This window comes from Petromyzon marinus, assembly GCF_048934315.1.
Source record: "Petromyzon marinus isolate PM22_M1 ecotype Great Lakes invasive population chromosome 68 unlocalized genomic scaffold, UKy_Petmar_22M1.pri1.0 chr68_unloc.1, whole genome shotgun sequence".
NCBI classification, from domain to species: domain Eukaryota; kingdom Metazoa; phylum Chordata; class Hyperoartia; order Petromyzontiformes; family Petromyzontidae; genus Petromyzon; species Petromyzon marinus.
Genome location: NW_027422597.1, coordinates 6235238 through 6263082, shown reverse-complemented (window position 1 = coordinate 6263082; position 27845 = coordinate 6235238). Strand labels below are relative to the sequence as shown.

Sequence of the window (27845 nt, the reverse complement as noted above, 5' to 3'; positions counted from 1 at the left end):
GCTTAAATACAGGTTGAGGGGGGGGGTGTGGGAGGGGCCATGAGGGGACTTTAGTGGAGTGCGTTCTGCCGTGTTTCAAATCTGATTTGTGCTCGCGAATTCGGCCAGAGATAAACACAGAACGAATTCTTCTGCTGTGGCTGATCATTGTTACAACGCTATGGGTGACCATGAGATTGTCTTTTCCGATACCAAGGTTCTTTGTAAACCTACAGGTTATCACCAAAGATTTGTCCAGGAAGCCATTCAGATATACAAACACAGGCATAACTTCAACCGAGAGGATGGTTTCAAATTAAGCAACCACTGGAAAGACGTTTTAATCATACCAAACGTTAACTAATTTCTAACAGCAACTTCAAGCAGTGGTATACCATTCTTTCCGAACCTTTCTATTTCCTTTTTTCTACTGCCCCCGTACAGCACATCCTTGACGATCTTCATTTTTTTCCCGTTTATACTACACACACTGACCCATCTATACAACAAAAGACGGATTAACTCAGCTCCGCACTCCACTAAAGTCCCCTACATGCCCCCCCCCCCTCAACCTGCATTTAAGCTCGAAGTTCCCAGAACCTCACCACTTGGTGCAGCGATTTTGCTGTGACTGGTCCCACCTGAAGACGGAAGCTTGCTTTGCCTCCGAAACGTCGTGTTTTATTTGTTTCTTTTCATTTTATTTCAATTTATTTTCATTTGTTTTTACCTACGTGACTTTACCGAATAGAACCAAAGAGTATGGATCCTTGCAGTCCCGAAAGCTTTAAATCTAGAATTCGACTCGAAACTCCAAGTGGGTCACGGCAAAAGTTCGTTCCTCAAAAAGCACAATCCACGTGTCGTGCTCAGCTGGCGAGAACGCCGACGGGTAAAGGGAGCAAGTTTGCTGCCGCCGCTGCTGCTGATGAATGACGATGATGTTGCCGACGATGGCTTTTATACGTGCGACGGGACGAGGAGTGAGTCAGAGGGGAGCACACGGGAGACGTTCAGGCAGAACTGCAAACCTCAACTCGTCCTTCCACCGCCTCCTCGCCTGCCAACTCGCGCACAGCAACCGGTGACTTCTCCTCCTCCTCTGCCGCTGAGTCTGCTGCGCTCCTAATGTGTTGGCGCTACGAGCTGGCAATCCCGACCATCTGCATATTTCATTAAATCGAAGCACGCGGTTTAATAATGAGTGGGGGGTGGGTCGTGAGAGATTGAGTGAGCGAGTTGTGCACCGCTAGGGACGCGTGCACGGGGGAGCGAGCGTGGGTCCAGCCCCACCCCAATACTCCACCACTACCACGATTGTATTTACCATCACAGCGAGTAGGCATCGCCTAGCGACTCACCACCACTACCACGATTGTATCACCATACTGTGAGTAGCGAACAACCAGCCAGCCAACCACGCGGGCTGAACCATTGATCGATTTCAAATCTAAATCGCAATTTGATACAACGCGATTAGAGAATCGCAAAGGCTGCGATTTTTTGCTATTCGAAAAGGCCTGTTACTTATTGGAATTGTTTGTATATTATAACTTTATTTATTTAACTTAACAATTGTTCTATCTTCTTTGGTTCTTTCGGTAAAGTCACGTAGAATGATAATAAAATAATAAATTGATAAAATAAAATAACACAATAATATTCTCACGACGTTTCGGCCACAACACAAGCGGCCTTCATCAGGTGAAGGGGGCGAGACTGTCTGGTAGGACAGCGCTGGAGTGAAAGAGCCACGTTCAGATACGGCCTTTAAGCTGTGTGAGAGGAACAAAGCGCCTTGACAAAGGAATTAGCATATAATTTAGCATTGAAATGGCTGAATGATTAGCTTGTGACTGGTCACAGAAATAGCTATGTTAAAAGTTAAAGCATACACACCCGCAGAGGCACCCATTGTTAAAGGGATTAGCATAGAATTTAGCATTGAAATAGCTAAGTTAAGGCATACACATCTTGACAATGGAATTAGCATAGAATTTAGCATTGAGATAGGTGAGTGATTAGCTTGTACCTGCTGCAGAAATAGAGCTTGTACCTGCTGCAGAAATAGCTACGTTAAAGTCAGAGCATACACATTCACCGAGGCCCTTAGTACAAATCAAACAGGAGAATTTAGCATTGAAATAACTAGGCGAATCCAGCATTGAAACAACTGAGTGATTAGCTAGTGACTGGTCACAGAAATGACTACACATCTGAGCTATTCACAGTACTATATAGTGAACCAATAAAAACTAAAATATAAATTACCTTCATGTTATCAATAAACTCTATATTCTCCAATCAGCTATGTTTGATTGTTCTATTTCAATAAAATAAAACATTTTAATAAATACATGTTGGAAGCAATTCATATATTTTAAGTTCTCATCCTTGCAGTAGAATATATAGAGCAGTTAATATTTTAATGCTATCATGTGGTAATGCTCCATCACATGTTTTAAATCTCGCAATGTCAGAAAAATCGCAATTAGATATTTCCCCCAATTCGTTCTGCCCTACCACTGATGTAGAGAGATCTGCAGATGAAAGGGGAGGGGTTCAGGGTGGGGGTGGCCACACTTTAAGGTGTTTTCTTGTTCTTGTTTTTTGTTTGTTGTGGTTGCACCCGATTCAAGGGCCGAATAGCTCACATGGCTATACCAAAATAAAATAAACTGAAATAAAACTCAAACACAAGTCACGTGATGCGTGGGAGGCTTCAGCTGGTTTAGAGACAGCAGAGATACCGGCAGAACCGGCTGAGGGCGACCCCCGTAGAACGCCGATTCGTTACCAGGGAACATTTTAACATCAACAAAAATAAATGAAATTAACAAATCTACAAAGCCTCTACGAGTGAGAATACAAAGCAGAGCTGGACGAGTAAATGTACCCGCCCCCATCATTCGCTCGACCAATGAGAGCGTCGTGCACTCTGAACCAATCAGTTGCCACCCCCACACGATTCGATTATCACGATTCATGGTAACTATTTAAAACATCGATTATTTAGGTGTTGTCTTTTGACTTAAAACTTTCGTGACTGCAGGAATTCACATTCTTTGGTTCTTTCGGTAAATCTTCTTGGTTCTTTTGGTAAAGTCACGTAAAATGGAAATAAAATAATAAAAACTAAACATAATATAATCTCACGACATTTCGGCCACAACACAAGTAGCCTTCTTCAGGTGAAGAGACAAGACTGTCCAGAAGACAGCGCTCGAGTGAGCATCGCCAAGCTCGGACGGTGCCTTTTAAGCTGTGTGGGAGGAAATAACATGAATTAGCATGTTAATATGGGGCACATGACTCGGAACGGAAGAGGGGGGGTTGAAAAAGAAAAGAGGAGTGTCAAGGTGCGCTGTTCTGTCCTGTGTTGCTTTATAACTATGCTATGAACTGGACTACTATACAATATATTATACTTTGGTATAACATATCCATAAACAAATTCCACCTTCGAATTATACAATGCGTTACTATACACTACCCTCTACTTTAGACTGTAAAATATTAGACTTGTAATATTACACTATGTATTATTCTACCAACCCTACTGTATACCACACTGCTTTATATTCACTATACAATTGTGAAACTATATATCGCCTTATGAATTATGTTGAACATTACAATGTTATACTGTTTATTCTTATACAACATGCTATAAACCATACCATTGACCGTCGTGTGAAAGGTATTAAGAGGCAGTGCCAGCGAATGGACTGCAGTCTGAAAGTCACCGTAAAATACAATCAATTAGGAACCGAAATGGTTTAAAACGTCTTTCCAATGGTTACTAAGCCAGAATCCATCTTCTCGGTTGAAATTGTCTCTGTGTTTGTATATGTGGATGGCCTCATGAACGAATCTCTCATGGTAGCCAGATGGCTTGCAAAGAACCTCCGTCTTGGAAAAATCGATGTCATGTGAGCCTACTGAATTATAACAGTGATCTGCCACGGCTGAGGTATTCGTCCTACCGTGTTTCAAGTCTGCTTTATGTTCACGGATGCGGTCCGAGACATGTCGTTTGGTTTCTCCAATGTAGCTGCTACCACAGAGGCAACTTAGTTTGTAGACGCCCGGGTACTGTATGTCTGGAACCACATCTTTTACAGACGTAGATAGAAACAAATTATAATAAAAATAAAGTTAATGAAAATACCACAATTTGTCGTTTAGACGTTATCTCCCCAATGTGATCACGGTGCGTGTAGTCATGAGCCCAGGGCTGAGTCTCAGGCTCAGCTAAAAGAATCCTCGCCACAGAAATGTCGACTGAGGGCCTTGCTGGGACCCGGGGCTGGGAGCGCAGCAGCGGTCAGCGCCTCCAGCCGCGTCTCTCGCCGCTGTCGCCTTGTGGGAGCAGCACAGTAGAATGCGCTCGTGGGTACAGTACATAATACTTATTAATACTTAAACTAAATGTTTTTTTTCGTTAAAATTTTACCATCTGTATGATTTGTGTTTGCGATGCCATTTAATATTCTAATATACCATTAGTTTGTAAATGTAAAGCTGAATCTTGACAGCTATGTACAGTCACCAATTATTGCACAAAAAACACCCATAGCGTTGAATTTCAGCACTTAACTTGACTACTGTGACATCAAGCGACGTGATGACATCAAGCGGCGTGGTGTCACAAAGCGGCGTGGTGACGTCACCAAACGACGTGATATCGCTGCCGTTTAATGGTGAATGCCGATTGCCATTCGTGTTGCAAGCAGTGGGTGGGGCTGTGAATAATGCATGGTCAGCACGGGAATCTCCAGTCTCGGTCAAGGTGAGAGATGGTGGCAACGCCAACAATGAGTGATGGAGGCAAGAAGTGGTGGTACGTAGTGGGTGATATATTCACACTGCAAGGAAAGGCTCAAGATTCCAGCATGGGTCACGGGAGTCTATCTCAGATGCCACAGTGACATTCAAGCAACTTGTCACGTTGGGGTAATTACCATTAAATGGAATTACAGGACATGATGAGGTATCCGTTGCTCTGTCTTACCAAAAACACGAAATTGTGCCCTAAGCTGTGGAAGAATGAGTTTCCACATTATGATGAGGTACTTCGTTGAGCTATCATATGTGATATGTGATAGCTAGGTGGCTTCCGAAAAAGAGCTTTATCGTATAGTTCAGGGGACGTTAACTGTAACAATTTAAATAGGAAATAATTTGCGGTGTCATTTTTGGAATTTGTAAAAGGTCTACGCTTGTGAATGATGTCTGAGGAGCAGTAATGGTGACAGGACCCGCAGTCGTGTAACCTTTGAAACGAAATGGCAAGCACTGCCACAAGGCCGCCTCGCTGTCCAAAAACGTGGGTCAATCAATCTTTATTCTACGTGCCAATATCACCCTCACTAAAGCAGGCACTGGTGCACGCTACAGGAGGACGGAGATGGTACTGAGGGCATAGAACAAGAATGGGAAAAAAAACAATCACGACCTCAGCAGCTAACACCGAATGGGCAGAATAAAGTGAAACAATACACAATATATAGTGAAAAATTTACATATCGTAAATAAATTAATAAAAAGTATAGAAACCGTTTAAATAAATACAATTTGGTGCGAGTGCTGGCCGAGTTGTATTTGTTGGAACGACATTTGCTTCCATCGCGTAACTCTGTGCTGCTTAATGGATAAATTAGATTTTTCACAAGCCGAGCCGACTTCTTTTTAGCCCCTATGCCAGTTAACCGCTAAAGGTGTCCAGGACACCGATTGACGCATGGAAAAAAAAGAATGAGCATCATGGAGAATGAAAAAAAAATGCCTTAAATGCAACCCATCAACCTGATTGCAAAACACCCCTATACAGCGCAGCTGCTCCAGTGGAGAAGGAGAGGCAAGTTTGATGATGAACCCGAGTACCCAGACACATCTAACGCGATGGAGCAGGGGGAGATGAGTCCACTTGCTGTACTGCCATCTGCTGGCAAGCCAGGGTAAGGTGACCTCAGTGCCCAGGGGGAAGGGAGTGATCCACCTGGATTACAGGGAATCACTCCCTCCTCAATGGAATCGAGTGCTGGATTTCAGGCACGTATCACCACAGCCCGTGCTATGCAGGTACAGTCCAGTAGGTTGATGGAGGGCAAAAAGAGGGTTGGTTAAAAAATTTGTGGAGAAGTTTATGAATTTCGATTTAAAGCTTTCGTGACTGCAAGGATTCATCTTCTTTGGTTCTTTCGGTAAAGTCACGTAGAATGAGAATGAGAATAAATGGTAGGACAGCGCTGTCCTACCAGACAGTCTCGTCCCTTCACCTGATGAAGGCCGCTTGTGTTGTGGCCGAAACGTCGTGAGAATATTATTGTGTTATTTTATTTTATCAATTTATTATTTTATTCTAATTCTACGTGACTTTACCGAAAGAACAAAAGAAGAAGTTTATGAATGACAACAAAACAACCGAAGGCTTTAGATGGTGGAGTAAAAAGGGGTAAAGATGTTGAGAAAGATTGGTAAAGTTGTGGATTTTTGCTATGGATGGAGCTATTCATCTACGAGCCACCGATTTCAATGCACGCAGTTACTCAGAATAAATAATGTATAGTGTCCACAGGCTGTGCGGATTTTGGGGGTTGTTTGGCCATACTTCACCACGCCAGCCAGTACGGGTTGGTGGTAGACGTGGGATCTATAGACAGAGGTAGATATTGCAGTACAATATTGGATTGTTCTGCTCTACTCTGTTCTACCCACATCAATGTCCAGCCTAGCAACCGGAAAATAACTGACTGATGGAATCAAGAGACATATAGGGCCGCACAGAAGGTTTAACGAACCCGCTTCATGTACAACATCTGGCTACTTTGCAGCCTCAGCTATTTTGAGTTTCACAAATATTCGTGATCCACCAGCCCCCCCAACTCCCTGAGTGATACTGATCAAGGTGGTGGTGAAGCCTCTTCAGTCTGTGCGCGTGTTCAACTGACGATGCGCTGCGCTTTACGAATTGTAATCTTCATCGTTTTTTCAAAACAACTCAACACGTTCATCAATAACACCACCATAGAAAGAAATGCATCTATATACACAATACGCGACGTGTATATAAATTGGCATTCTTCTTAAACCCATTACGAATGTGCTCTCAAGAACAGCCATTGCCTGAAACATCACCAGTTATGCGTTTTTTATTATTTGGCTATTGTTGACGAATGTGTTGAGAGTTTGTTATCTTTTGTGCACAAATGCAAACGCAGTGTCATAAAAGAATAATGATAAATCTACAAGTTAAATAAGAGGTTTGTTTTCCGTTGAGGACTGACTGGCAGTTTAAACGTTAAAATACCTGCGACCTTCGGAGACCAACTATAAGTGGTATGACTCAGAAAACACTGTCACAACGCTCAACAGCATTCTAAAGGTGAGCACCTGATCTCTTGAACAGCCATAATGCCAATAGTTTAAGCATGAGTTGTCATTCCATTCTGCACTTTAAACAAAAGCAAACAAATCACGTGACATGTTTCAGGCTATTTGTAGACAAAATGAGGGTATAGTCTATTGTCTCAAAAGTAATCGAGACTGCCTGGAAGCGTATTATTAAATAATACACATTACATTTTGATTTAAAGCTTTCGTGACTGCAGTGATTCATGTTCTTGGCTTTTTCGGTGGAGTCGCGTTGGGGGGAAGCAATAGAATAATAGAATATATATGTTTGTTGTTTTGTTGTTTCCCTTCGGCGTGGCTTTGCCGAGGGAGCTAAGAATATGAATGCACATTATAATTCCTTATAGGGGAAACACTAATTAACGGATTACTAACATAGCATATAATCACTAACACACATTACAACTAATTACTAATCTACAACTCATTACTAATCATAACCATTGACTGATTACTAATCGATTATATAATTACAATACCCCCCCTCCGCCTCTAATCACTGCACCTGATATGAGTTAAATGATGACATCACCCTGCTGCTCTATATAAAACCGGGAGCAAGCGAGGGCTTTACCATTCTGGCGAATTGCCGGATGATGCTGGATGTATTTAACAGCGAAACGTCGTACTCAAACTGTAAATGTTGTGGATTCACTCTTCAACACACCGGTGGGCTAAAGTAGTGAATTATTTGTCTTTTGTCAACGTGACACTTTTTTTGCTGATTAGCCGTGTCGGGTGGTGGAGGGTTATGACACATTTATAAATAATGCGATCTAACCCAAAAACCATTATTATGAATAACACATATATAGTAAGTTCAACATACATAGTATCCATGCTTCTTTTCTGATATTTCTTGAAGTCTGCCTGACATTTTTCAGATGTCCCTAAATTTCCAGATGTTTTTTTGTTATCGTCTACTAGATGAATGAGGTGCACTCAGTCCCATCGAATACAAATACTCCACGTGTGGTTGTCTGGGTTGGGCTGCATGTTGACCGTCACGTCTCTCAAGCATTATCCAGGTGCTAAAGTGGTCATTTACAGGCGTTCAATACGAAATACAAAAGTTACTTATACTGTGACTCCTTAAGATGTCAGCAGCGCGTTCTTCAACGCGCAGCCTAACCGAAGACAATGCACTTGGATTACGAGCGAATGTGAAAACTTGAATGTGTGTGCTTAGCAGGGTTGGGGCAATAACAATTCCTGTACAGATGACATTTGTTCACTTGCTGTACTGCCATCATACCCTGGCAAGCCAGGACGTCGCCATCTCGATGCCCACAGGTAATGCAGTTTTGAGTTTGTGATCCACCAACCCTTGACTTCAGCCTGCTCGTTCCAATCCGATAACTCCGTGCTCCCAGCATCTGCAGCTGACTAATTTCAATGTTCGTCAATAGGTCTCTAAGTCTACGGGTTCCTCTGAATAGGTCTTGGAGACTTGTTCTGCTCTATGGTATGTGCACGTGTGGGTCTCTAGGTTGGTGGCTACTCTCGTAGAATCTATTCCCACAACATCTACAACTCTCTAGGTAACTTCACCTGTCCCCTGCCAAAAATCTTGTTGGAAACCCCCTCATCAACTCTGCCTCGGTAACCCCCTTGATGTATTTCTGATTGTCACCAGGTGGGTACGTGAATAGGTTTTCAAAGTTTAATCTGCCGAGAACTGGAGAGACCAGAATGAGTCTCATCTGCAAGCTTAAACTGGTGCAGGAATCTGTTAGTAGCAGGCGATGAATGCAGCTGCTGTGTGCAATCACAATTGAGATAACATCTCGCCATGGTGGTGGGATGTTAACTCCCTTGCCTGGTATGCACGAGGTCGTGGGTTCGCTCCAGAACCTGACGCCTGTATATGTGGTGTTTGAATGCGCATGTACTTTCATCTGGTTTTCTCCAGTTTTACGGTTCATATTTAGAATGAACACAAGCTCAGAGAATTTGGCTGTTTGAAATTTCCGCGTAATTCGCCACTTTGTTGAGCTATTATATGTGGCCAGGTCGCTTCCGTAAAAGAGCTATACAGTGTAACTCAGTAGAACTTACCTGGTAATATGAAAAATAATACATAATGTGGTATCATTTTTATATTGGGAAAAATGACGCTTGCACAAAATGGCGCCTAACCTTGTGAATGATGTCCGAGGATGGTGAACGTCGACTGTGCAGTAGACAGAGCAGTGACGGTGACAGCACCCGCAGTTGTGGAACCTCGGAACGAAGTGGCAAGCATTGCCCCAAGGCCAATCGATATTTATTCCAGATGTGTTTTGTTTGTTATCGTCTACTAGATGATGAGGTGCACTAAGCCCCATCAAATGCAAATACTCCACGTGTGGTTGTCTGGGTTGGGCTGCGTGTTGACCGTCACGTCTCTCAAGCATTCTCCAGGTGCTAAAGTGGCCATTTACAGGCGTTCAATGCGAAATACAAAAGTTACTTCTACTGTTGACTCCTTAAGATGTCAGCAGTGCGTTCTTTAACGCGCAGCCTAACCCGAAGACAATGCACTTGGAATACAAGCGGATGTGGACACATGAACGTTAAAATGAACGAAAATTGCTTTCTCGTGATATACAATAAGAGCATAAAAATACAATCTGGGTTGGTGAAGTGGGGTCGAGGCCCATTTAAATGATCAACTCGTCAATGATGTTAGACGTGGCCAGATATTTAACTCACATCACCAGATCAGCCTTGACATCTCTTCACCATGGACACTGTTAGCCACTCTTCTCCATTAGCCTCCCGGAATCTCACTTCAATATCAGCGGTCCAGCCCGATGGTAGATGACGTCCGACTGCTCATGCTGCCGGAGTTTCTCGGTCAAAGCGGGGAGTCTTTGTGGAAACCGAGCTCCCATGGAGAATCTCTCACGATTCTGACCTCGGCCTCGTGCTGTTCATGACCTACGTGTCTCCTATTGACCGCCTCATTAAGAGCCTTAGCGTCAAACTCTATCGCTACGCAGACAGCACCAGACTACTCGCTTCAGTTGATTACATGGAAGATTAAAAGTAACAATTTAGATGAGCAGTCGCTACGAACCCTTAATACAGTTGTTGAGGAGTAGAGTGGTGACGCAATGTCACACTCGCCTCGGGAGGAGTGACGTCACATTCCCCTCGGGGTATTTGAGGGGGGACCCGTGACGTGTTCGGGGTCTTCGCCAGGAGCCGGGTTCGTGAGCGGTAGGGAAGTGGGGACCCAGGGTAGGGGATAAATAGCACTAGGCTAGGGGGGGGGGGGGATACTTTACCCGGCTGGCCGAGTTGGATGAACCGTCGGTCAGCGCTGTGGGAAGAGCCCGTTAGCCTGAGGGCGTAGGGATTCCCAGTACCTTTCCCTGGGGAGATTTAGCTTAACTAAGTCCGGTGTTAGCCCTCCCCCAAAAGCTAGGCGACAGCCCTTAATAAACTGTTGGCGTCAGCGCCGACAACGTCTGCCTTCGCGTCGTCATTTACACCACAACACAGTTATTGTTTTTAACATGGGGTGCATGCATCCCCTGGGGATGTGAGATGCCCTTTCTGGGGGTGCGAGACATACCAGGTGTTTTAGAAGGTAAATAATTTAAACAGAAATTAAGAACAGACACGTTCGTAACGTAACTACTTTGTTTCATCAAACCCTATGTATTTATTAAAAAAAATAAAGATTGATAACCAAATAGGTGCAAAGCTGCAGTAAAGGTCAAGAACCACTGCCTTCATATATCTGTCCCTCCAAACAAAAACAACTGTTTATTACAGAACTCATCAAGCCCATTACCTTCTGGGAGAGTCACGTGTCGGTAGCATTGATAATTATACAAGCAGATTCTGCATTGGCTTTGACATACGGTGTGTTTACATCATTAGGCCTCCTTTGCCAGTACCAAAATATAAAATCGTGTTTTTCCCTTTTTTTATGGCAACAAAACTGAAACCTTTTACGAGGAATCATGCGTCTATTAACCACAATACTTGTGGTAAAAATGCAAACAAAAAAACATCACCCACCTCCTGGGGGTAAGAGACATGGCCAGGTTTTATTAAGGTAAATCAAAAACAAATGAAGTACAGGTACGTAAGCACAACTGCTTTGTTTCATCAAACCCTATGTATTTATTAATTAACATTGTAATTGTGTTAACGATTGAGAACCAACGGGGTGCAAGGCTGCAGTGAATGTTAAGAACCACTGAGGTAGAGAGATAGAGATCGATAGATGAGAGGGGAGGGGTTCGGGATCAGGGTGGCCACACAGAATTCGCGCGATGCATGGGAGGCTTCAGCTGGTTTAGAGACAGAGATACCGGCAGAACCGGCTGAGCACGACCCCTGTAGAAAGTCGATTTCGTTGTTGCGCTCGTTGTACCGGAGAACATTTTAACAACAACAAGAAGTAATATTTGTACCATACGAGTAATGGCAGAACTCCACGACTCCAGGAAGTGGCCCCGAAGCTTGCCATAACGTAAGGGACTGTGGCGATTTACAGCGTGGACAATTAGACCCAAGCCGAAACATAACATGTAAAAAAAGATTCTACATCATTAGACCTCCTTTGCCAGTATAAAAATATAATAATAGCGTTTTTCCCCTTTTTTTCTGGCAACAAAACTGAAACCTTGTCCTTGAAACGGATTGGTCCACACCTGAGACAGCTTTCTTTAGAGCCTCGTCTCAATTGGTGCTAAACCAGATGATGCTGTACACCTTTTGGCGTCATCTGGTCTAGCACCAATTGACATTGGGAAGTGGCTTAAAATTGAGTTACAAGATTTGAGGATACAACGGACAGAGTGAGTTAATAAAAAAGCGTGTAAAATATTTTTTAAAATGTTTTTATTTTATTTTTTATGATAGAATATAGTATTGTCATCAGTATGACATAAGTATACCATTTTTGCAGTCGATACCACATTTGGAAATGGGTAAAAATTGAGTTACAAGATTTGAGGATACGACAACAGTGAGTTAAATAATAATAAAAATAAATGAAATGAACAAATCTACAAAGTCTCTAACAGTGAGAATACACAGCAGAGCTGGACGAATAAATGTACCCGTCCCCATCATTCGCTCGACCAATGAGATTTTTATCAAAGATTTGTTCACGAGGGAATTCAGATTTACAAACACAGACACAATTTCAACCGAGAGGATGGTTTCAAATTAAGCAACCATTGGAAAGATGTTCTGAATCAAACCAAATATTACAATAATTTTCAATGGTACAGTATATTTTTTCAAGTAGTGGTATCCCAAACTTTCGCAGCTGCTTAAATTCCCTTTTCACACCATCAATATGTAAACTCCCCCCTCGCCGACCTGCACATGCTCACCCCCTCTACACCGTTCATCATGCTAAGTCCGCCAATTAAATGCTAATTTTTATGCTAATTCCTTTGTCAAGGCGCTCTGTTTCCTCTCACACAGCTTAAAGGTCGCGGTCTGAGCTTGGCTGTGTTCACTCCAGCGCTGTCCTCTAGACAGTCTGGTCCTTTCACCTGATGAAGGCCACTTGTGTTGTGGCCGAAACGTCGTGATTTTTGTTTTATTTTTTACCTACGTGACTTTACCGAATAGAACCAAAGAGTATCGTCGTATGCTCTGAATCAATAAGATACTACCCCCACCCCACACGATTCGATTATCACGATTCGAGGTAACGATTTATTTGATAAAAAAAATCGATTATTTAGACGTTCTCTCCCCCAATGTGATCACGGTGCGTGTAGCACCATGATCACATTGGATACTTTACTTACCTCGGCTGCACCTTGATATCCTGTTCATGAAAGGCACAAACAGGAGTGCAGACAAGACGCACCTTTGGCAGACTCCAACACCCACTGCAAGAATACGGACACAGCGCTCACTCTGGGAATAGAGGGACAGGATCGTGCACAAAAGCGGCACCAGCACATCATACTCCCACAGTACCTTCCACAGTACCTTCCACAAGATATTGTGGGGAACACAGTCATTTGCTGTCTCCAAGTCTACAAAGCAGAGGTAGGCTGGAGAAGCATACTCCCACGATCCTTCAAATATCTGTGAGAGGGAAAAGAGCTGGCCCATTGTTCCAAGACCATGATGGAATCCGCATTGTTTCTCCTGAATCTGCGGCTCGACCATACATTTAGCTTTCACAAAATTCCCACATCACAGATTTACCCATTGTTTCCTCTCATCTATTTCATTAATCTCATCTCCACCATTACATAAGTATGTTGTTAATTAATAATGTCTGAGCCAATGTTGCAGCCGACTTCAAATGCGGTTGTTATTCTAAAGAGCTTACGACTGTGCGAGAGCAGCTTCGACTCGTATAAGACTGTGATTATTGGTTCAGACTTACAACTTCCTTTAGAAAACGCACGACTATAGGGTTAATACTTGGCTTGTGCCCACGACTTGAAAGACAAAATAGGATTGCTCGTTGCCGAGGTTCTTGGCCTTGCAACCAAATCCATGCACTGCCTGAATAGCTACACAGCAAACAGGCGTCATCATTTTACGAAGCTATGTCGCCCTATACCTTGATATTTGGCCAACTCAATTAGTGTCTATAAAACAAAAACTAAAACTATGTTTACTTAACAGGTACGGCTTACTGAACTATATGGTGGGCGAGTTCTCTTTGGAAGACATTTGCTACCTATTGTGTAACTCCGTGCTCCTTAACGGATGTAATTTGATTTGGCACAAGCTGAGCCGGATTGTTTTTGACCCCGATGCAAGTTAACCACGCATTGCACGACCACCGTTTCCAAAGCAGTGAGGGTGGCCTGTGGTAAAAATATTCAAATATTTCACCTGGGCAATGTCCCTCGAAGTAGAACCTCTCATTAGCAGGAGAGGGTGTCCAGGGTGCAAAGCACGGCAATAAAAACAAGAATGAGCATCATGGAAAATTAAAAAAATGTCTTGAAAATGCAACCCATCAACCTTATTGCAAAAACACCCCCATACAGAAATGCAGTTCTCGCCGGTTCTGCCACTCGTACAAGCCATGCACAACGCATCCCACCCGCTCTTGCCTGAGCACACGACTCATCCGGTTCAGTCAGTAAGCCACCAGAGCTTTGCACTTTTAAATAATCAAAATTGACAAATTAATGTATTTAGAACTGCGTCTTGTTGTGTTTAGTTGGTTGTCTTTCCCCCCACACCTCCGATTAGCACGCTTGGTTACGTACCATATGAAAGAGGTTCTACACATACATATATACACGTCTCATTTACATTCATTGTGGCAGCTCTTGAAATGTTGATTTTTTTTACCGAATTCGCAAAAAATTGCTCTTGTTATTTTGATTGCCTGGGTCACTCGTGGTGGGCAGAGAGTTTGGGAGGGCCAAGCCACCAACCACAAAACTTGGCCACATCTGCCGGCCAGGTCGTAGCTCAGTGGGCTCTCGTCAGGGAAGTAAACTTCTGATTCTTCTGATTCTGAAGTGTGTGTGTGAGAGTAGGTCAGTGGGTGGGTGAGTGTGTGTGAGTGGGTGTGTAATTGTGGGGAGCGGTGGTGTAGCGATTAGCGCACTGCGCTTCAAACCCGGCGACACGAGTTAGATTCCTGCTCACGGCCAACACCCAGTGACGATGATCTGAACCGGTCCTGGACCTCCCCTAGGTCGACTCAGCCTCAAATGAGTACCTGGTGCAGTGTGTAAACATCACCACTAGGGAGACAAAGGTGGTCGGGCGTGGTGTTGGCCACCCACCCTCTCGTGTACCGTTCCGGCCTTCAGAGGTGCTCGCTAACAGCACTTGCCCCTACAGTCTGCTTAGGCTATATGGGGGATCTTTGTTTTTATCTTTGTAATTGTGGTGGTTAGCGCACTGTGCTACGAACCTGGAGACCCGAGTTTGATTCCCGCTCACGGCCAACACCAGTGACTATTATCTGAACTGGTGCTGGGCCTCCCCTTGGTTAACCCCGTGCCAGCCTTCATAGGTGCTCGCTTACAGCAATTGCCCCAACAGTCTGTTAAGGTTCAACAGGAAATGGAATGCTTTGACGTCTGCCGGCCGAAACCCCCTTGAAAAATTACTTTTGAGCTCAATGGGCTCTACTTAGGGAAGTTAACTTCGGGTCCTTCTGAAAAACCTTGAAGAGCAGCCATCAGGCTTTGTTTAGCTGCCAACATGCCTGTGCATCGTCCACACTGTGCCTCAACACGCTGGAGGTGGTGTGATGAGTAAAGCACGGACCACTTGGGGAGGGGAGGGGGATGTATAAAGACGGATGGAGGACGCATGTACAAAAGCTGTACATGCGAATATGAAACAACGCAGGTGAAATAGGTGGTGGGTGTGGCTGTGAATGGTCGGAATGGGAATCTCCAATCTCGGACAAGGTGAAAGTGAGAGACGGTGCCATCGCCAGCAGTGGGTGATGGAGGCAGGTAGAGTTGGTGATAGATTCACACTGCTAGCAAAAGGTTCCAGGATGGGTCACAGGAGTCTACAGACAAATCCCATCTCAGATGCCACGATGAGATTCAAGCAACTCATCACGTTGGGGTAATTACACTCAGATGGAGTTACAGAACATCATGAGATATCTACAATGATACCAACTATTTTTTTTTATTTTACCAGGTAAGGCTCACTGAGCTATGTGGCTCTTTTTCAGAAGCGTCCTGCCTATCACAAAAAAAGTGCTTAATCAAGTGGCTTAGGTGGAAATTGATTGCAGCCAAATACTCTAAATGCGTGATGTTAATTCTAAATGTGGAGGGTAAACCGGAGGACCCAGATACAAATTCCTGCGACCAAGGGGAGAGAGAGAAAGATGCACACTTTTAATATAAAGCAGCCGTAAGGCGAGTGAGATAACATCTCACAGCCATGGTGGCACCCAATCTATTGCTCTGTCATACCATAGACACCAACTTTTGTGCTGAGCTCTGGAAGGATGAGTTTATCTCTCAAAACTCATCTCATGCATGAGCCACCACAGCTGAGCCTCACCGATTTATATTACAACACTCATTTCTTTAAATGTATATATTTGTTAAAATATTAGATTCCTTTGATACATTTTGTTCATGTCAAGCTGTGTATTGTAACCATGTTAACCTTGAAGCTGCTGTTTGCGCACCAAAGGCATGGGTTCACATTCCGGGCAGTGTCTCTTGATGTCAGTGATGACAATGAAAATATTTTAAGTATTTTACTTCCTTATTCACCGTCACTATAAGAGAGAGGTCCTGGTTAAGCGTCTCTCTGAGCCACACAGCGAGCGATCTCAGCGAAACCCATGAGTCATGGCTAGCACGACTCCCAGTGAGAGTGTGGATAGTGAGCTGCGCTGCTCCATCTGCCTGGGCACGTTCGTCTGCCCCTCCACGCTAAGATGCGGACACTCGTTCTGCCTCCAGTGCCTGGAGGCCGCCTGGGAGACGGCGAGCAGCTTCAGCTGCCCACAGTGCCGAGCGACCTTCCCTGCACGACCCAAGCTGAGGAAGAACGTGGCCCTCGCCAACCTGGCGGAGCAGTTCAGAGTTGGAGATGGGATGGCCACGGCCATTGTTTGTGACATCTGCGGTGACGGCCAGACTTCTGCAGTGAAGACTTGCCTGATATGCGAGATGTCCTACTGTTTTTCACACTTCAGGACTCACGTGGAGAATCCCAGGTTGAGAGACCATGCTGTAGTGGATCCCATTGCGAGCTTGGATGAGCGAAAATGCCCTCAGCACAGTGAGGAGCTGAATTTCTACTGCACAGTAGACAGCAGCCTGGTCTGTTCATCTTGCACCATCTCAGTTAAACACAAAGGGCACATGGTCACCACGTTGAAGGACGAGCACGAGAGACGAAAGGTGAGGCCCTCAGAGTGAGACACCGCAAGACAATGTGACAAATTCTGGCACTGGGCTGCACAGCATGTCATGAAAAACACGTAATTGCGTGTCCATGCTATCTCGTATGACTCTGTGTCTCTGCCTGTGTAGCCAATCTTCCTTATTGGTGTTTTAAGAAACAGCCTCAGGATGTATTGAATGCTCAGCTCTCGCGAAACATAACTCCTGTGTAACGGAATTAAGTGGATATATATATTTTAGACTAATATCACATCCACTTGATAGACAATTATTCTAGATTTCTCTTCTGAACTAGACAGCTGTGGGCACATGGGCCTTTGGTTCCGAGTCGGTATGGACACCCAAGCCAGCACGGCTCCCACCGGCTGCTGCTACAACGAGGCATCAGCTTGAGGAGATGAGGGCCTTCGCTGTGGAGGGGTCGGTGTGGAGGGAAGGGCGGTGTGAGGGGTGGCTCAGGGGGGCTGAAGTCTCCCCCTGGTGACGTCTCGTCTCTCACTACAGACGCGCGTAGGGGAGGAGACGCGAGCGGTGGAGGAGAAGAGGAAGGAGGTGGAGGAGTCTGTGAAGCGGATAGAGGCCACTCGCAAGGAAGTGCAGGTACTGTGTCCGGGTTTGGCTCTGTGATGCTTCTTGTGAGGATGACTTTCCCTGATTCGACTCGCCTTCAGTTGGCTACACAATTAGTGTGACAACTTTATAGTAGATTGCATGTTTGATTCCTGAATATTTCAACTTCTTACATGCCTCTGCTGGTCTTGAATTCGGAATACATATTGAACATGTTTTTTCACCTGGATAGTTTCTTAGATATTTACGCAACCTGTAAATACACGTTGAGCTAAATAGTTACAGATTCATGTAATGCATTATATTATATTTAGATGGCTAATTTTTGGATATATATGTGGCTGTGTGTGAATCATAATGAGAAATTGTAATAAATCCATCATATTTTAAATGTGCCATAGCCATGCGCTTGTTGCAGATTGTTTTTAAATTATGTGCAATGATGTGACCCCTATGGATTGCACTAGTCCTCCTGTACAAGAGGTTGCATGAAAATCTTTGTAAATTAATTCATGAAAAAAACTCTAATCATACATCCTTACAGGATATCATTACCAAGACCAAGGTTCGCATCTCAGACCATTTCTCCCGCATGAGAGCGGTAGTCGACGAGGACGAGAGGGAGGCTCTACGTCGCGTTGAGGTGAAGGGGCGTGAGCTGCTGTCCCGGATCGAGGAGGATATCGCTCGTCACGAGTGGGAGATCGGCGAGCTCCAGGCAGCGGCCGCTCACCTGCGCATTTTGCAGCACGAGAGGGACTCGCTCACCTTCCTGCAGGTGGGGAGCACCTCTGTGGGGACGGGTGGTGATGAGGTTGTTTGTTGCTTCGTTTGTCCCATGGTGTTACTTGGCAAGACTCGCACGCGTGATGCACGCTCCTAGTCTGAATTAAACACAACACAAGGCATCGTAAACATCTCCTGCACGCATTAAATAACAAGCTTGAAAATTATCTATGGAATATGTATTCCATAGATTGACTGTTTCATAGAAGTAGTACTGTGAAAAGGCTAACAGACCTGGTGGGGGAGGAGGGTGCTCATGAATAATTGATAAGTATGCATGAATATATGGGAGACGCTCTCAATTCAAACTTAAGCCTTTGATCCATGTCAATTCCTAGCATGAAAACATGCAGCACAGAACTTTGTACAATAGAGGGAGATGCATGTGTTGCGATATGTTTTATATTGTATTTTTATCACAAAATATTACAATAATATTTGTTTTTTTCAAATGTTTTATTACTTTTATTTGTCATCGATAATTCGTCTAACTTCAAAGATGTTCAAGCATTGCAATGGATGCATGGAGAGCGTACCAATGATTGGGCATGGTTGTGTTCATGGATGGCGGTTGCTCGTAACCTCGTGTCACAGTGGCAATGGTTTAAGGGGCTAAGCCCTCTTGTTGAGACTCCTTGAAGACAAAATTGCACGTGGCTTTTTTTGTTTAAACGCGACTGCCATCATGACTCGATGCAGCCAAAGCGGGGCTTGCCTACCAATCATCACGTTCTCCACCCTGCGACACGATACGGTCGTGTGACTGCAAATGAAGTGGCTCACAGCTCCCGTCTCTTGTCTCCTGCAGGTTCACATGAAGGAGACGCTCAGGTGAGAACGCCTGGCCCCACATGGCTTTCGACGTGATGTATGTGATGTATGTACGTGATTTATGTACATATATTGAACTTCTTTTGCACCGAACGTAGCCAACCACAATAACTGGAGGTACAGGGCATAGTGCTGTGCAAAACACTGCTCTGTGTGTACTGACTGTATGATGATGATGCTGTGTATACTGATTGTTTGTGGTTGTGATTATAATGTGTGTAATGATCATGCTGTATGAGATACTGGCTGTGTACTGACTGTGTGTGAGGCAATGACTGTCACTCTTCTGGCGCCCTGTGATTATCCTGGTTTCACATCAGAGGCAAGCAGAGGGGAGCTTCAACCTCAGCTCCCAGCCACGACAGCACCACCGTGATCAGAGCCCTGGAGGGAACTGTGGTCAAGCTGCTGGCGTTCATGCGTAAGTGCCATAGACCTTGCAGGCCACGGGATGGTAGTCTCATGACAAGAGATGAATGGCGTATGATTGACTGTGTTTGTGTCAGACTGTGTGTGTGTTTGCCTGTGTGTCTGATTGTGTGGGTGTGTCTGGCTGTAGGGAGTGGTAGTGTAGTGGTTAGCGCTCTGTGCTACACTCATGGCCAAGACCAGTGACGCTTATCTAAACCGTACCTGGGCCTCCCCTGAAGTCGACTCGGCCTGAAATGAGTACCTGGTGCAATGTGTAAAGATCACCACGAGGGAGACAAGGGCGGCCGGGCGTGGTGCTGGCCACCCACCCCCTCGTGTACCATGCTGGCCTTCATAAGTGCTCGCTAACAACACTTCCCTCAATCTGTTACAGGGTATGCGGGAGATCTTTGTCATGTGTCTGTGTGTTTGTCTGATTGTTTGTCTGACTGTATGTGTTTTTGTCCGACTGTGTGTTTCTGTGTTGGTTTGTCTTTGTGTGCGTTTATCTTTGTGTTTTCCTGACTGTGTGTGTGTCTCATTGTGCCGTTTTCTTTGTTACGTGTGTGTTTGATTGTGTGAGTATGTCGGTTTGCGCATTTTGAGTGGTAGTGTAGCAGTTAGTTATCTGGATTGAAAACTAATTTCTTTAGAACTACTTGTTGTTGTGTTTGTTTGTTGTCCTTCCCCCGCAGCTCCGATTCATGCAGTTAGTTACGTACAGTCTGAAAGAAGTGCAGCATGCAGACAGAAGGACACAGCAGCAGTCAAAACACTTCTCGGACAAAACAATCACTCTCTCAATCACCAACTCATTTACCCACTCACTTGCCCACCAATTAACCCACCAACTCACCCAATCACACTTTACACACCACTTACACCATCATCCACTCACTCATTCACCCACTTACCCACTCACTCACCTCTTACGCTCTCAATCACCCACTTACCCACTCAATCACCATCTCACCCACACTTACACCACCACTAACCCACCCTCACTCACCTACTAACCCACACACTCACTGACTCACCCACGCATCCACTTACCCACTCACTCATCAACTCCCTCACTCATTAAGAGTATGCATGACTAGTCAGTGTGTAGGTGCAGCTTTCCTGAACCAAAAAATAAGCTACGCCTTAACTTGGGGGAGCAAAAAAGCCTGACGCGTGTTTGAGGTGTCTTAAATCAAACTGTTTCTTTATTTCTTAGTTGCACAAAAACGAGCGTTTTCTAAAGTTATATCATCGCCTGTTCACGTACTGTATCACCCCGTCACACGGTCAAAAGACTGTATCCACTCGCTCCCCATCGGCTCTTCTCGTAGCCCCCCGTTTATACTGTAAAAACCGGAAGTGACGTCATGGGTTCAACCAACGGAGCGTCTAGCCACAGGGGGGTTTCTACACAGTTGGGATATTCCAAATCAAATAGAACCAGTCCGTCAACAAATGTATGACGGATGTATATAAAATCTATATACATAAATAATACTCACTTTCTGTCTTATGGCTCTTACACATTGCACTTATATACCCAGATGGTAATGTACACATTCCAGTATAAGTGGTGTTGTGTACACACTAATTGAGTGGTGGGACGGTGGTTAACGTACTGCACATCATGGGGTCGATTCCTGTCTAAGCAGCGTTGAGCCGGGCTAGTGCTGAGATGGGTGACCACCGTGCATAGCAGGTGCTATAGGCTGCGGGGCTCTCTGACCTCTCCATTGAACGTATTTTTATTTTACCAGGTGCAGGGACTCACTGAGCTATAGCTTGACTACGTGGGCGATATCATCATCACGTGGACATTTATAGTAGCAGCCAAATAGTCTAAACACGCCTTCCTAAATGTGGAGGGAAAAACCGGAGGACCCGGAGAGCTTCGGGCATCAACATTTATTTTCTTAGATTAACACTTTCAACTGTTGTGACAGAGTGGGAAGCAGAAGGCAGTGCAGCATAACCATTGTTGTACTTTACCTCTACGCTACGTCCACGATCCCGACCATCAAATGTCTGTACATGGATGTGAGTGTGCGAGGCTGTGGTGGCTGTTGTACAGGCGTCTTGTTTGTATATAGACGCTGTGAGAGTGACGTTAACATCGTGGTGCTGGCATCATCACCACTGTTCATTACCACTGCACACACACCCATGGTCATATTAGTGTAGTACTATTATTCTATAGTGCACATACTAGTATTAGCATACGAGTATGTGTACTATAGTATTCGTTTGCTAGTATGTGTCCTATAGAATAATAGTATTTGTATACGAGCAAGGGTACTAATGAGTATTAGTATGTGTACACAAATGCACGAGAATATTTGTATGTGTACACAAATAATAACAAATGGCAGTATGTGAACACAAATAATAAAGATAACCAGCAAGTGTACATACATTTTAATGAATACTTGTATGTGTACACAAATATTAGTCCTGTGTGCATTTGTTATACATGTGATGATCATTGTGTTACGTTTCAATGTGTAGTGGAGTCAACTGAGTTGCAGACGTACTCTTTGGAGGCAACACATTTATTTAACACCAACACACAGGATAACTGCCCCTTAACAGAATAACAACCTATGGTGGTGACCACCAGGCTAACTACACTGATTACAATGTAACTAGTGTAGTTAACCTGGTGGTGACCACCAGGCTAACTACACTGATTACAATGTAACTAGTGTAGTTAACCTGGTGGTGACCACCAGACTAACTGCACTGATTACAACATAACTAGTATAGTTAGCCAGGTGGTGACCACCAGGCTAACTACACTAATTACAACGTAACTAGTATAGTTAACCTGGTGGTGACCACCAGGCTAACGTAACTGCTACTACGGACCGGGCCACAGCTTGGGTCCATTCCACGTGTTGGAGACTCTGTAGAACGTAGACGAAGGTTTCTTCAGGATGAACAACAACGCCGGTCCCTCTGGGAACCTGGCTTATATTCTCTGTGATGTGGCTGGCTCCACCTTTGGCCACGACCACCTTCCAGAATCCTCGAGCAGGATCTGGCCCCCGACCACGTGACTACCCCTAGCCCCCACTTGGGGGCCCTTTGAAGACTTAACCGGTACGTGTCCTCTCGGGTCAACCAGAGTGCCATGGCCTTTCATAACCTCTTTCCAACGGCCGGCACTCCCACACCCTGCCCTGTAGGGCTGGCACTGCGCGCTAAGCGTGATGCCATCCAGCGCTATCAATCAGCGCTGACCGAGCCCCTCTAGGGCCAGTACTACACCCACACCCTACTGGTATCCGCAATGTCAATACACCGCACGCCATGCCTCTCTAGGGCCGGCATTACACAGTGACATCTTGCGATGTCACTACAAATGTATCACGTACTGCAGTATGACTACAACACAACAGAACACAACACGCAGCGTGCGTGTGTTTGTATACACGCTACGTGAACTGCTTGTGCCGCTACTGCGCACGCATCGCCGTGACCGCTGTGCGGGCGTCATCGCTGTCCTCACCACAGATGGATGCTCACCAACTCTGGACACAAACTCAGCCTACAACCGCTTCCAGATTTCCTCGGATCTCAGGACGGTGACGGTGGGCGATGTCTCCCAGGGTCGCCCCCATCACCCACACCGCTTTGATTGCTGGTCACAAGCCCTGTGCTCTGAGAGCTTCTCATCGGGTCAGCACTACTGGGAGGTGGACGTGGGGAGCGCGGGGCTGTGTTGGATTGGAGTTGCGTACGGGAAGATCCCACGGAGAGGGCGTGGTGCTGATTGTGGCCTGGGGGGGAGTGACGTCTCCTGGTGTCTACAGAAAGCTGGTAAAAGCTTCTCAGTGCGGCATGGCGGGGTAGAGACCTCACTATCGGTGCCGGAGCCTCCGCGGAGAGTCGGGGTTCATCTGGACTGGGACGCGGGGCTGCTATCGTTTTACAGCGCTGACTCGATGGCACTGCTGTACTCGTTTCACCAAGCCTTCACAAATTCCCTATATCCTGGGCTGCTGGTGGGGTGTAAAGTTGGTGACTCAGTGAGGATTGTGGATCTGTGTGGTGCGTCCTGAGACAGGTGAACGTGAACAGCGCAGAGGGCAGACGCCACGACGCACGGCGCTCGCCACCCTCGTCACCGTCACGCGCAGCGCCACGCCCGTGACTGGCTGGTGGCTGTCGGTGGCTAGGGGCTGCGTGGCTCTCCATCACAACGGGGGGCGCTGAGCGGAAACAATCCTCAGAGCCTTCATGGGGGGGGGGGGGGGGGTGATAAAATAAGTACTGCTCTGTGTGTGTGTGAGGCTAACGTGGATGTATTCACCCTGCCAGAGCAGCGTGACTGTAGTGTAGGGGTGTAGTAATTAGCAATGGTGAACTGGGATGTGTTTATGCACTGGTGGTGTCATGGGTTGTGGGAGAGATACAACAATAATATTGATTTTAAGAAGTATAAATGTACACGTACGACAGTTGCATTCTGACGCTTGCATCGTCGATTCTAAAATAAATATACAGAACGCAACAACAATGTAGTTGTGTACAGCGTCATTCGTGCCCACTGTATCCCACAACGCTGTTCATTAATTAAACACGAGGCCCAAATCCTCTACACAGCCACTGCCAAGCAAATTAAATCTACAAATTAATAAACAGATAAAGAGACGGCGCCAAACACAAAAGGTGCCAACAGTGTCCGAGCTGTTCCAGTTGTCTGCTGCTGCGTCATGGACGTGATGACGTCACCACGCGAGATCTCACAACGCGGTGACATCACCACGCACGAATCTCCAACGTGGTCACGTCACCCCTCTCCCCCCACGCCCGCCCCTCACCACTGCACCATCTGTGAACACAAAGAGCTTCACAGCTCATCGGATTCCTCCTGCACTACAACAGATTCTGACATTCTGGATTCCCGCCACTGGGGGAGTCCCGCGTTGGTGACAACAAAAACAAACAGAGGCACTGAGGGGCAACCTGCAGCCTCGCTGTGACCCAGCACTGTGGGGGGGGGGGGGGGGGGTTGGTGGATCACCACTCATGCTGCTGGGCGAGTCGACGAAGTGCCACGTGGCCCTGGTGCTCACCAGGAGAAGGCGGTAGAGCAGCAACAACAACCACCACAACAACAATCACCACCACAACAACCACAAGACCCATAACAACCACCACAACCACCACAACCACAATCACCACAATCACCACAACCACCACAACAACCACCACAACAATCACAACCACAAACACCACAACAACCACCACTACAACAACCACCACAACAACCATCACCACAATCACCACCACATGAACCATCACAACAACAACCACAACCACCACAACAAACACCACCACACGTGAACTTCACCCAGTGAAGTTGACGATAACGTGTTCACTGCGCGCCGCCAAGAGCATCCACGCACATCTGCTCCACCGGGAGTCGAGCATCGCCGCCTGCGCGTCGACGAGGTGCCTTCCTGCATGCCTGATGACCCTCCAACCGACCAAGCCATCGGATCCTCGGGCGCCCACGGCTTCACGTCATACCCAGGCGAGTCGCGGCACCTCACTTGCTTGGCCACCGCACTCACCTCGCACACCTCACTGTGCCGCGCCGCGTGTTCACCGGGTAGCGGGCACCGGCGAACGGGACTGTTGTATTTCTAGCAGGGAGCTCCAACCTGGTCAGTGGTCTGAGCTGGCCCATAGGGTTGTCGCCGTGGCCACGGGATCCTCTGTTGTTATGGGTTCGATCGAGGCCGTTGAACTTGTGCGTCGGCTCCCATTATTTCTGACCTAATATACAACATTCTGCCCGTTCGGTGTCTCTCCCTGCACCCGGTTTCTGTCCCATGCTTCGCTGCTAATCGGGACTCACTCGGAATAATTGGACAAATTCTTCCACAAATTTCGATTTTGGTCTCTTCGTCCCTCGCCGTACCTTGTCTACTAGGGACAGATTTTCTTGCCAGAATGCCTATCCGCATCCTCATTGACCAGGGATGTATTGAGCTTCCCTCCGGTCGATGTATGGCATTCCTGCCTTCCCTCACGCCGTTGCGCACGGCCTGCACCTTGGTGCAAGCACTGGCCGCCCGCACGGTGCGGATTCCCCTGGGCGCGGAGATACTAGTGCTCCTTTGTTTACGGAAACTTCTTGACCTGGAGGCGTCGGCAAATGGTGTTTTGTTGGGGCTGTCTAATACCGCGATTAGGGGCCTCGAACTCGTAGCCGCACAGACTCTCGTAGCGAGTGACAAGGACCCGTTCATCCAGGTCCTGAATGCCGGGTTGTGTCCGACCGTTGTTCCCCAGAGGACTGTGCTCGCTCATGCGACGCGGGCGCCCCTGGGAAACCCGGTCGTCAGCCATGTCAGTACCGGTCCTCGTCACAACCGCGCTTGGACCTGGATGATGGATGGTTGGACTCGCTATGCGCGGGGGCTGGAAAATTGTCTGGATCACAGCGGGCAAGGTTGCGCACACTCTTGCGAGAATTTGATGACGTTTTCCGTAAAAGTAAATTTTATGTTGGATGCACTAAATTGTTGCGTCACCATATTGATACTGGTGACACTGCTCTGAGCCGCCAGAACCCGTTTTGGCTTAGCCCGGCCGAAAAGGAGCATGCTAGCCATGGATACAATCTCTCCTTCGACCAGCCCCTGGGGAGCTCCCATTGTGCTCGTGAAAAAGCACCACAGCACCTTAAGATTCTGTGTTGACTTTCGCCGTTTAAACAAAATATATGTGGCCGATGCTTACCCACTCCCACGTATGGATGAGTCATTAGACGCATTGGCAGGGGCTCGTTATTTCTCCACAGTGGACCTGTTGTCGGGGTTCTGGCAACTTCCTCTCGACGATGTTTCAAAACCAAAAACGGCCTTTCGAATGCCTCAAGGACTTTTTTAGTTTAATAGGTTGCCTATGGGGCTCTACTCAGCCCCAGCGATATTCCAGCGGCTCATGGAGCTTGTCCTCGCTGGGCTCCAGTGGGACTCGTGCTTGATTTACTTAGACGATGTCGTCATCTTCAGCTGCACGTTCGACGAACACATTGAACGGTGGCGGGCTATCTTCTTGAAAATGAGCGCCGCAAACTTGAAATTCAAGCCTCAAAAGTGTCACCTTTTACGTGAGTCTGTGTGGTATCTGGGGCATATCATCAGCTGTTCGGGCATTTCCACTGACCCTGACAAAACCAAGAGCGTTAGCTCGTGGCCGACTCCAACCTCCTATCGTCGTTTCCATTGCTAAGCCCCTCCATGCCCTGATGGCAAAAGGTGTAAAATTTCACTGTGGGGAGGTTGAACTGTCTGCGTTCGATGCGCTGCGCGATGCCCTGGTGAAAGCACCACCCTTGAGTTACCCTGACTTTTCGAAACCGTTCGTACTTGATACGGACGCCAGCAATACCGGTATCGGTGGGGTGCTCTCCCAGGTAATCAGTGGTGTCGAATGGGTGATTACGTATGGCAGCAGCGTGTTGTCTCCAGCGGAACAACGCTACTGCGTGACTCGCCGCAAGTTATTGGCCATCGTCTTTTTCATTCAACAATATTGGCCATATTTGTAGGGCAGGCACTTCACCGTTAGATCGGACCACTCACCGTTGCAATATGCCTTGCGTGTCGACTAGCCATCAGATCAACTTTCGAGGTGGCTCGAGGTTCTCCAGGACTATGATTCCACCATCACCTACTGCAAGGGCACCCGACATACCAACGCCGATGCACTGTCGCGTCTCCCATTTGCCAACAGGTGCGCTTGCTTTCTTGGTTCTGGCGGTTTGCCAGGGGTTGGCCCAGTTCCGCCCCTCACAGCTGTGGCAGATGTGCTCCCCTCTAACCAGAGTCCCTCGGAGGATCCCGTCGACCCAGCAGGTCGGGATCACTTGTTAGACCTGACCATTGCCGATTGGGGTCGCCACCAGATAGAGGACGTGTCCTACTTGCCTTACGGCATCGCGCCGAAAATTCGGCTAATGTTAGGGGTCGATTTGCGTCTCTCGTCCTGCGC

At 46.4% G+C, this 27845-nt stretch overlaps 1 protein-coding gene across 3 annotated transcripts in view; it reads left to right on the top strand.

Moving 5' to 3' along the window:
* Nucleotides 1-24343, top strand: part of LOC116957975 (tripartite motif-containing protein 16-like) — a 29880-nt gene extending 5537 nt beyond the window's left edge. For all 3 annotated transcript variants that reach the window (XM_076058185.1, XM_076058186.1, XM_076058187.1), the window contains 6 exons: nt 16788-17231; nt 17739-17834; nt 18349-18582; nt 19399-19421; nt 19742-19842; nt 23349-24343. In XM_076058185.1, the coding sequence (XP_075914300.1) occupies nt 16923-17231; nt 17739-17834; nt 18349-18582; nt 19399-19421; nt 19742-19842; nt 23349-23896 (1311 nt within the window). In that variant the 5' untranslated portion in view covers nt 16788-16922 and the 3' untranslated portion in view covers nt 23897-24343. The remainder of the gene's footprint in view (nt 1-16787; nt 17232-17738; nt 17835-18348; nt 18583-19398; nt 19422-19741; nt 19843-23348) is intronic.
* The last annotated feature ends 3502 nt before the right edge of the window (nt 24344-27845 follow it).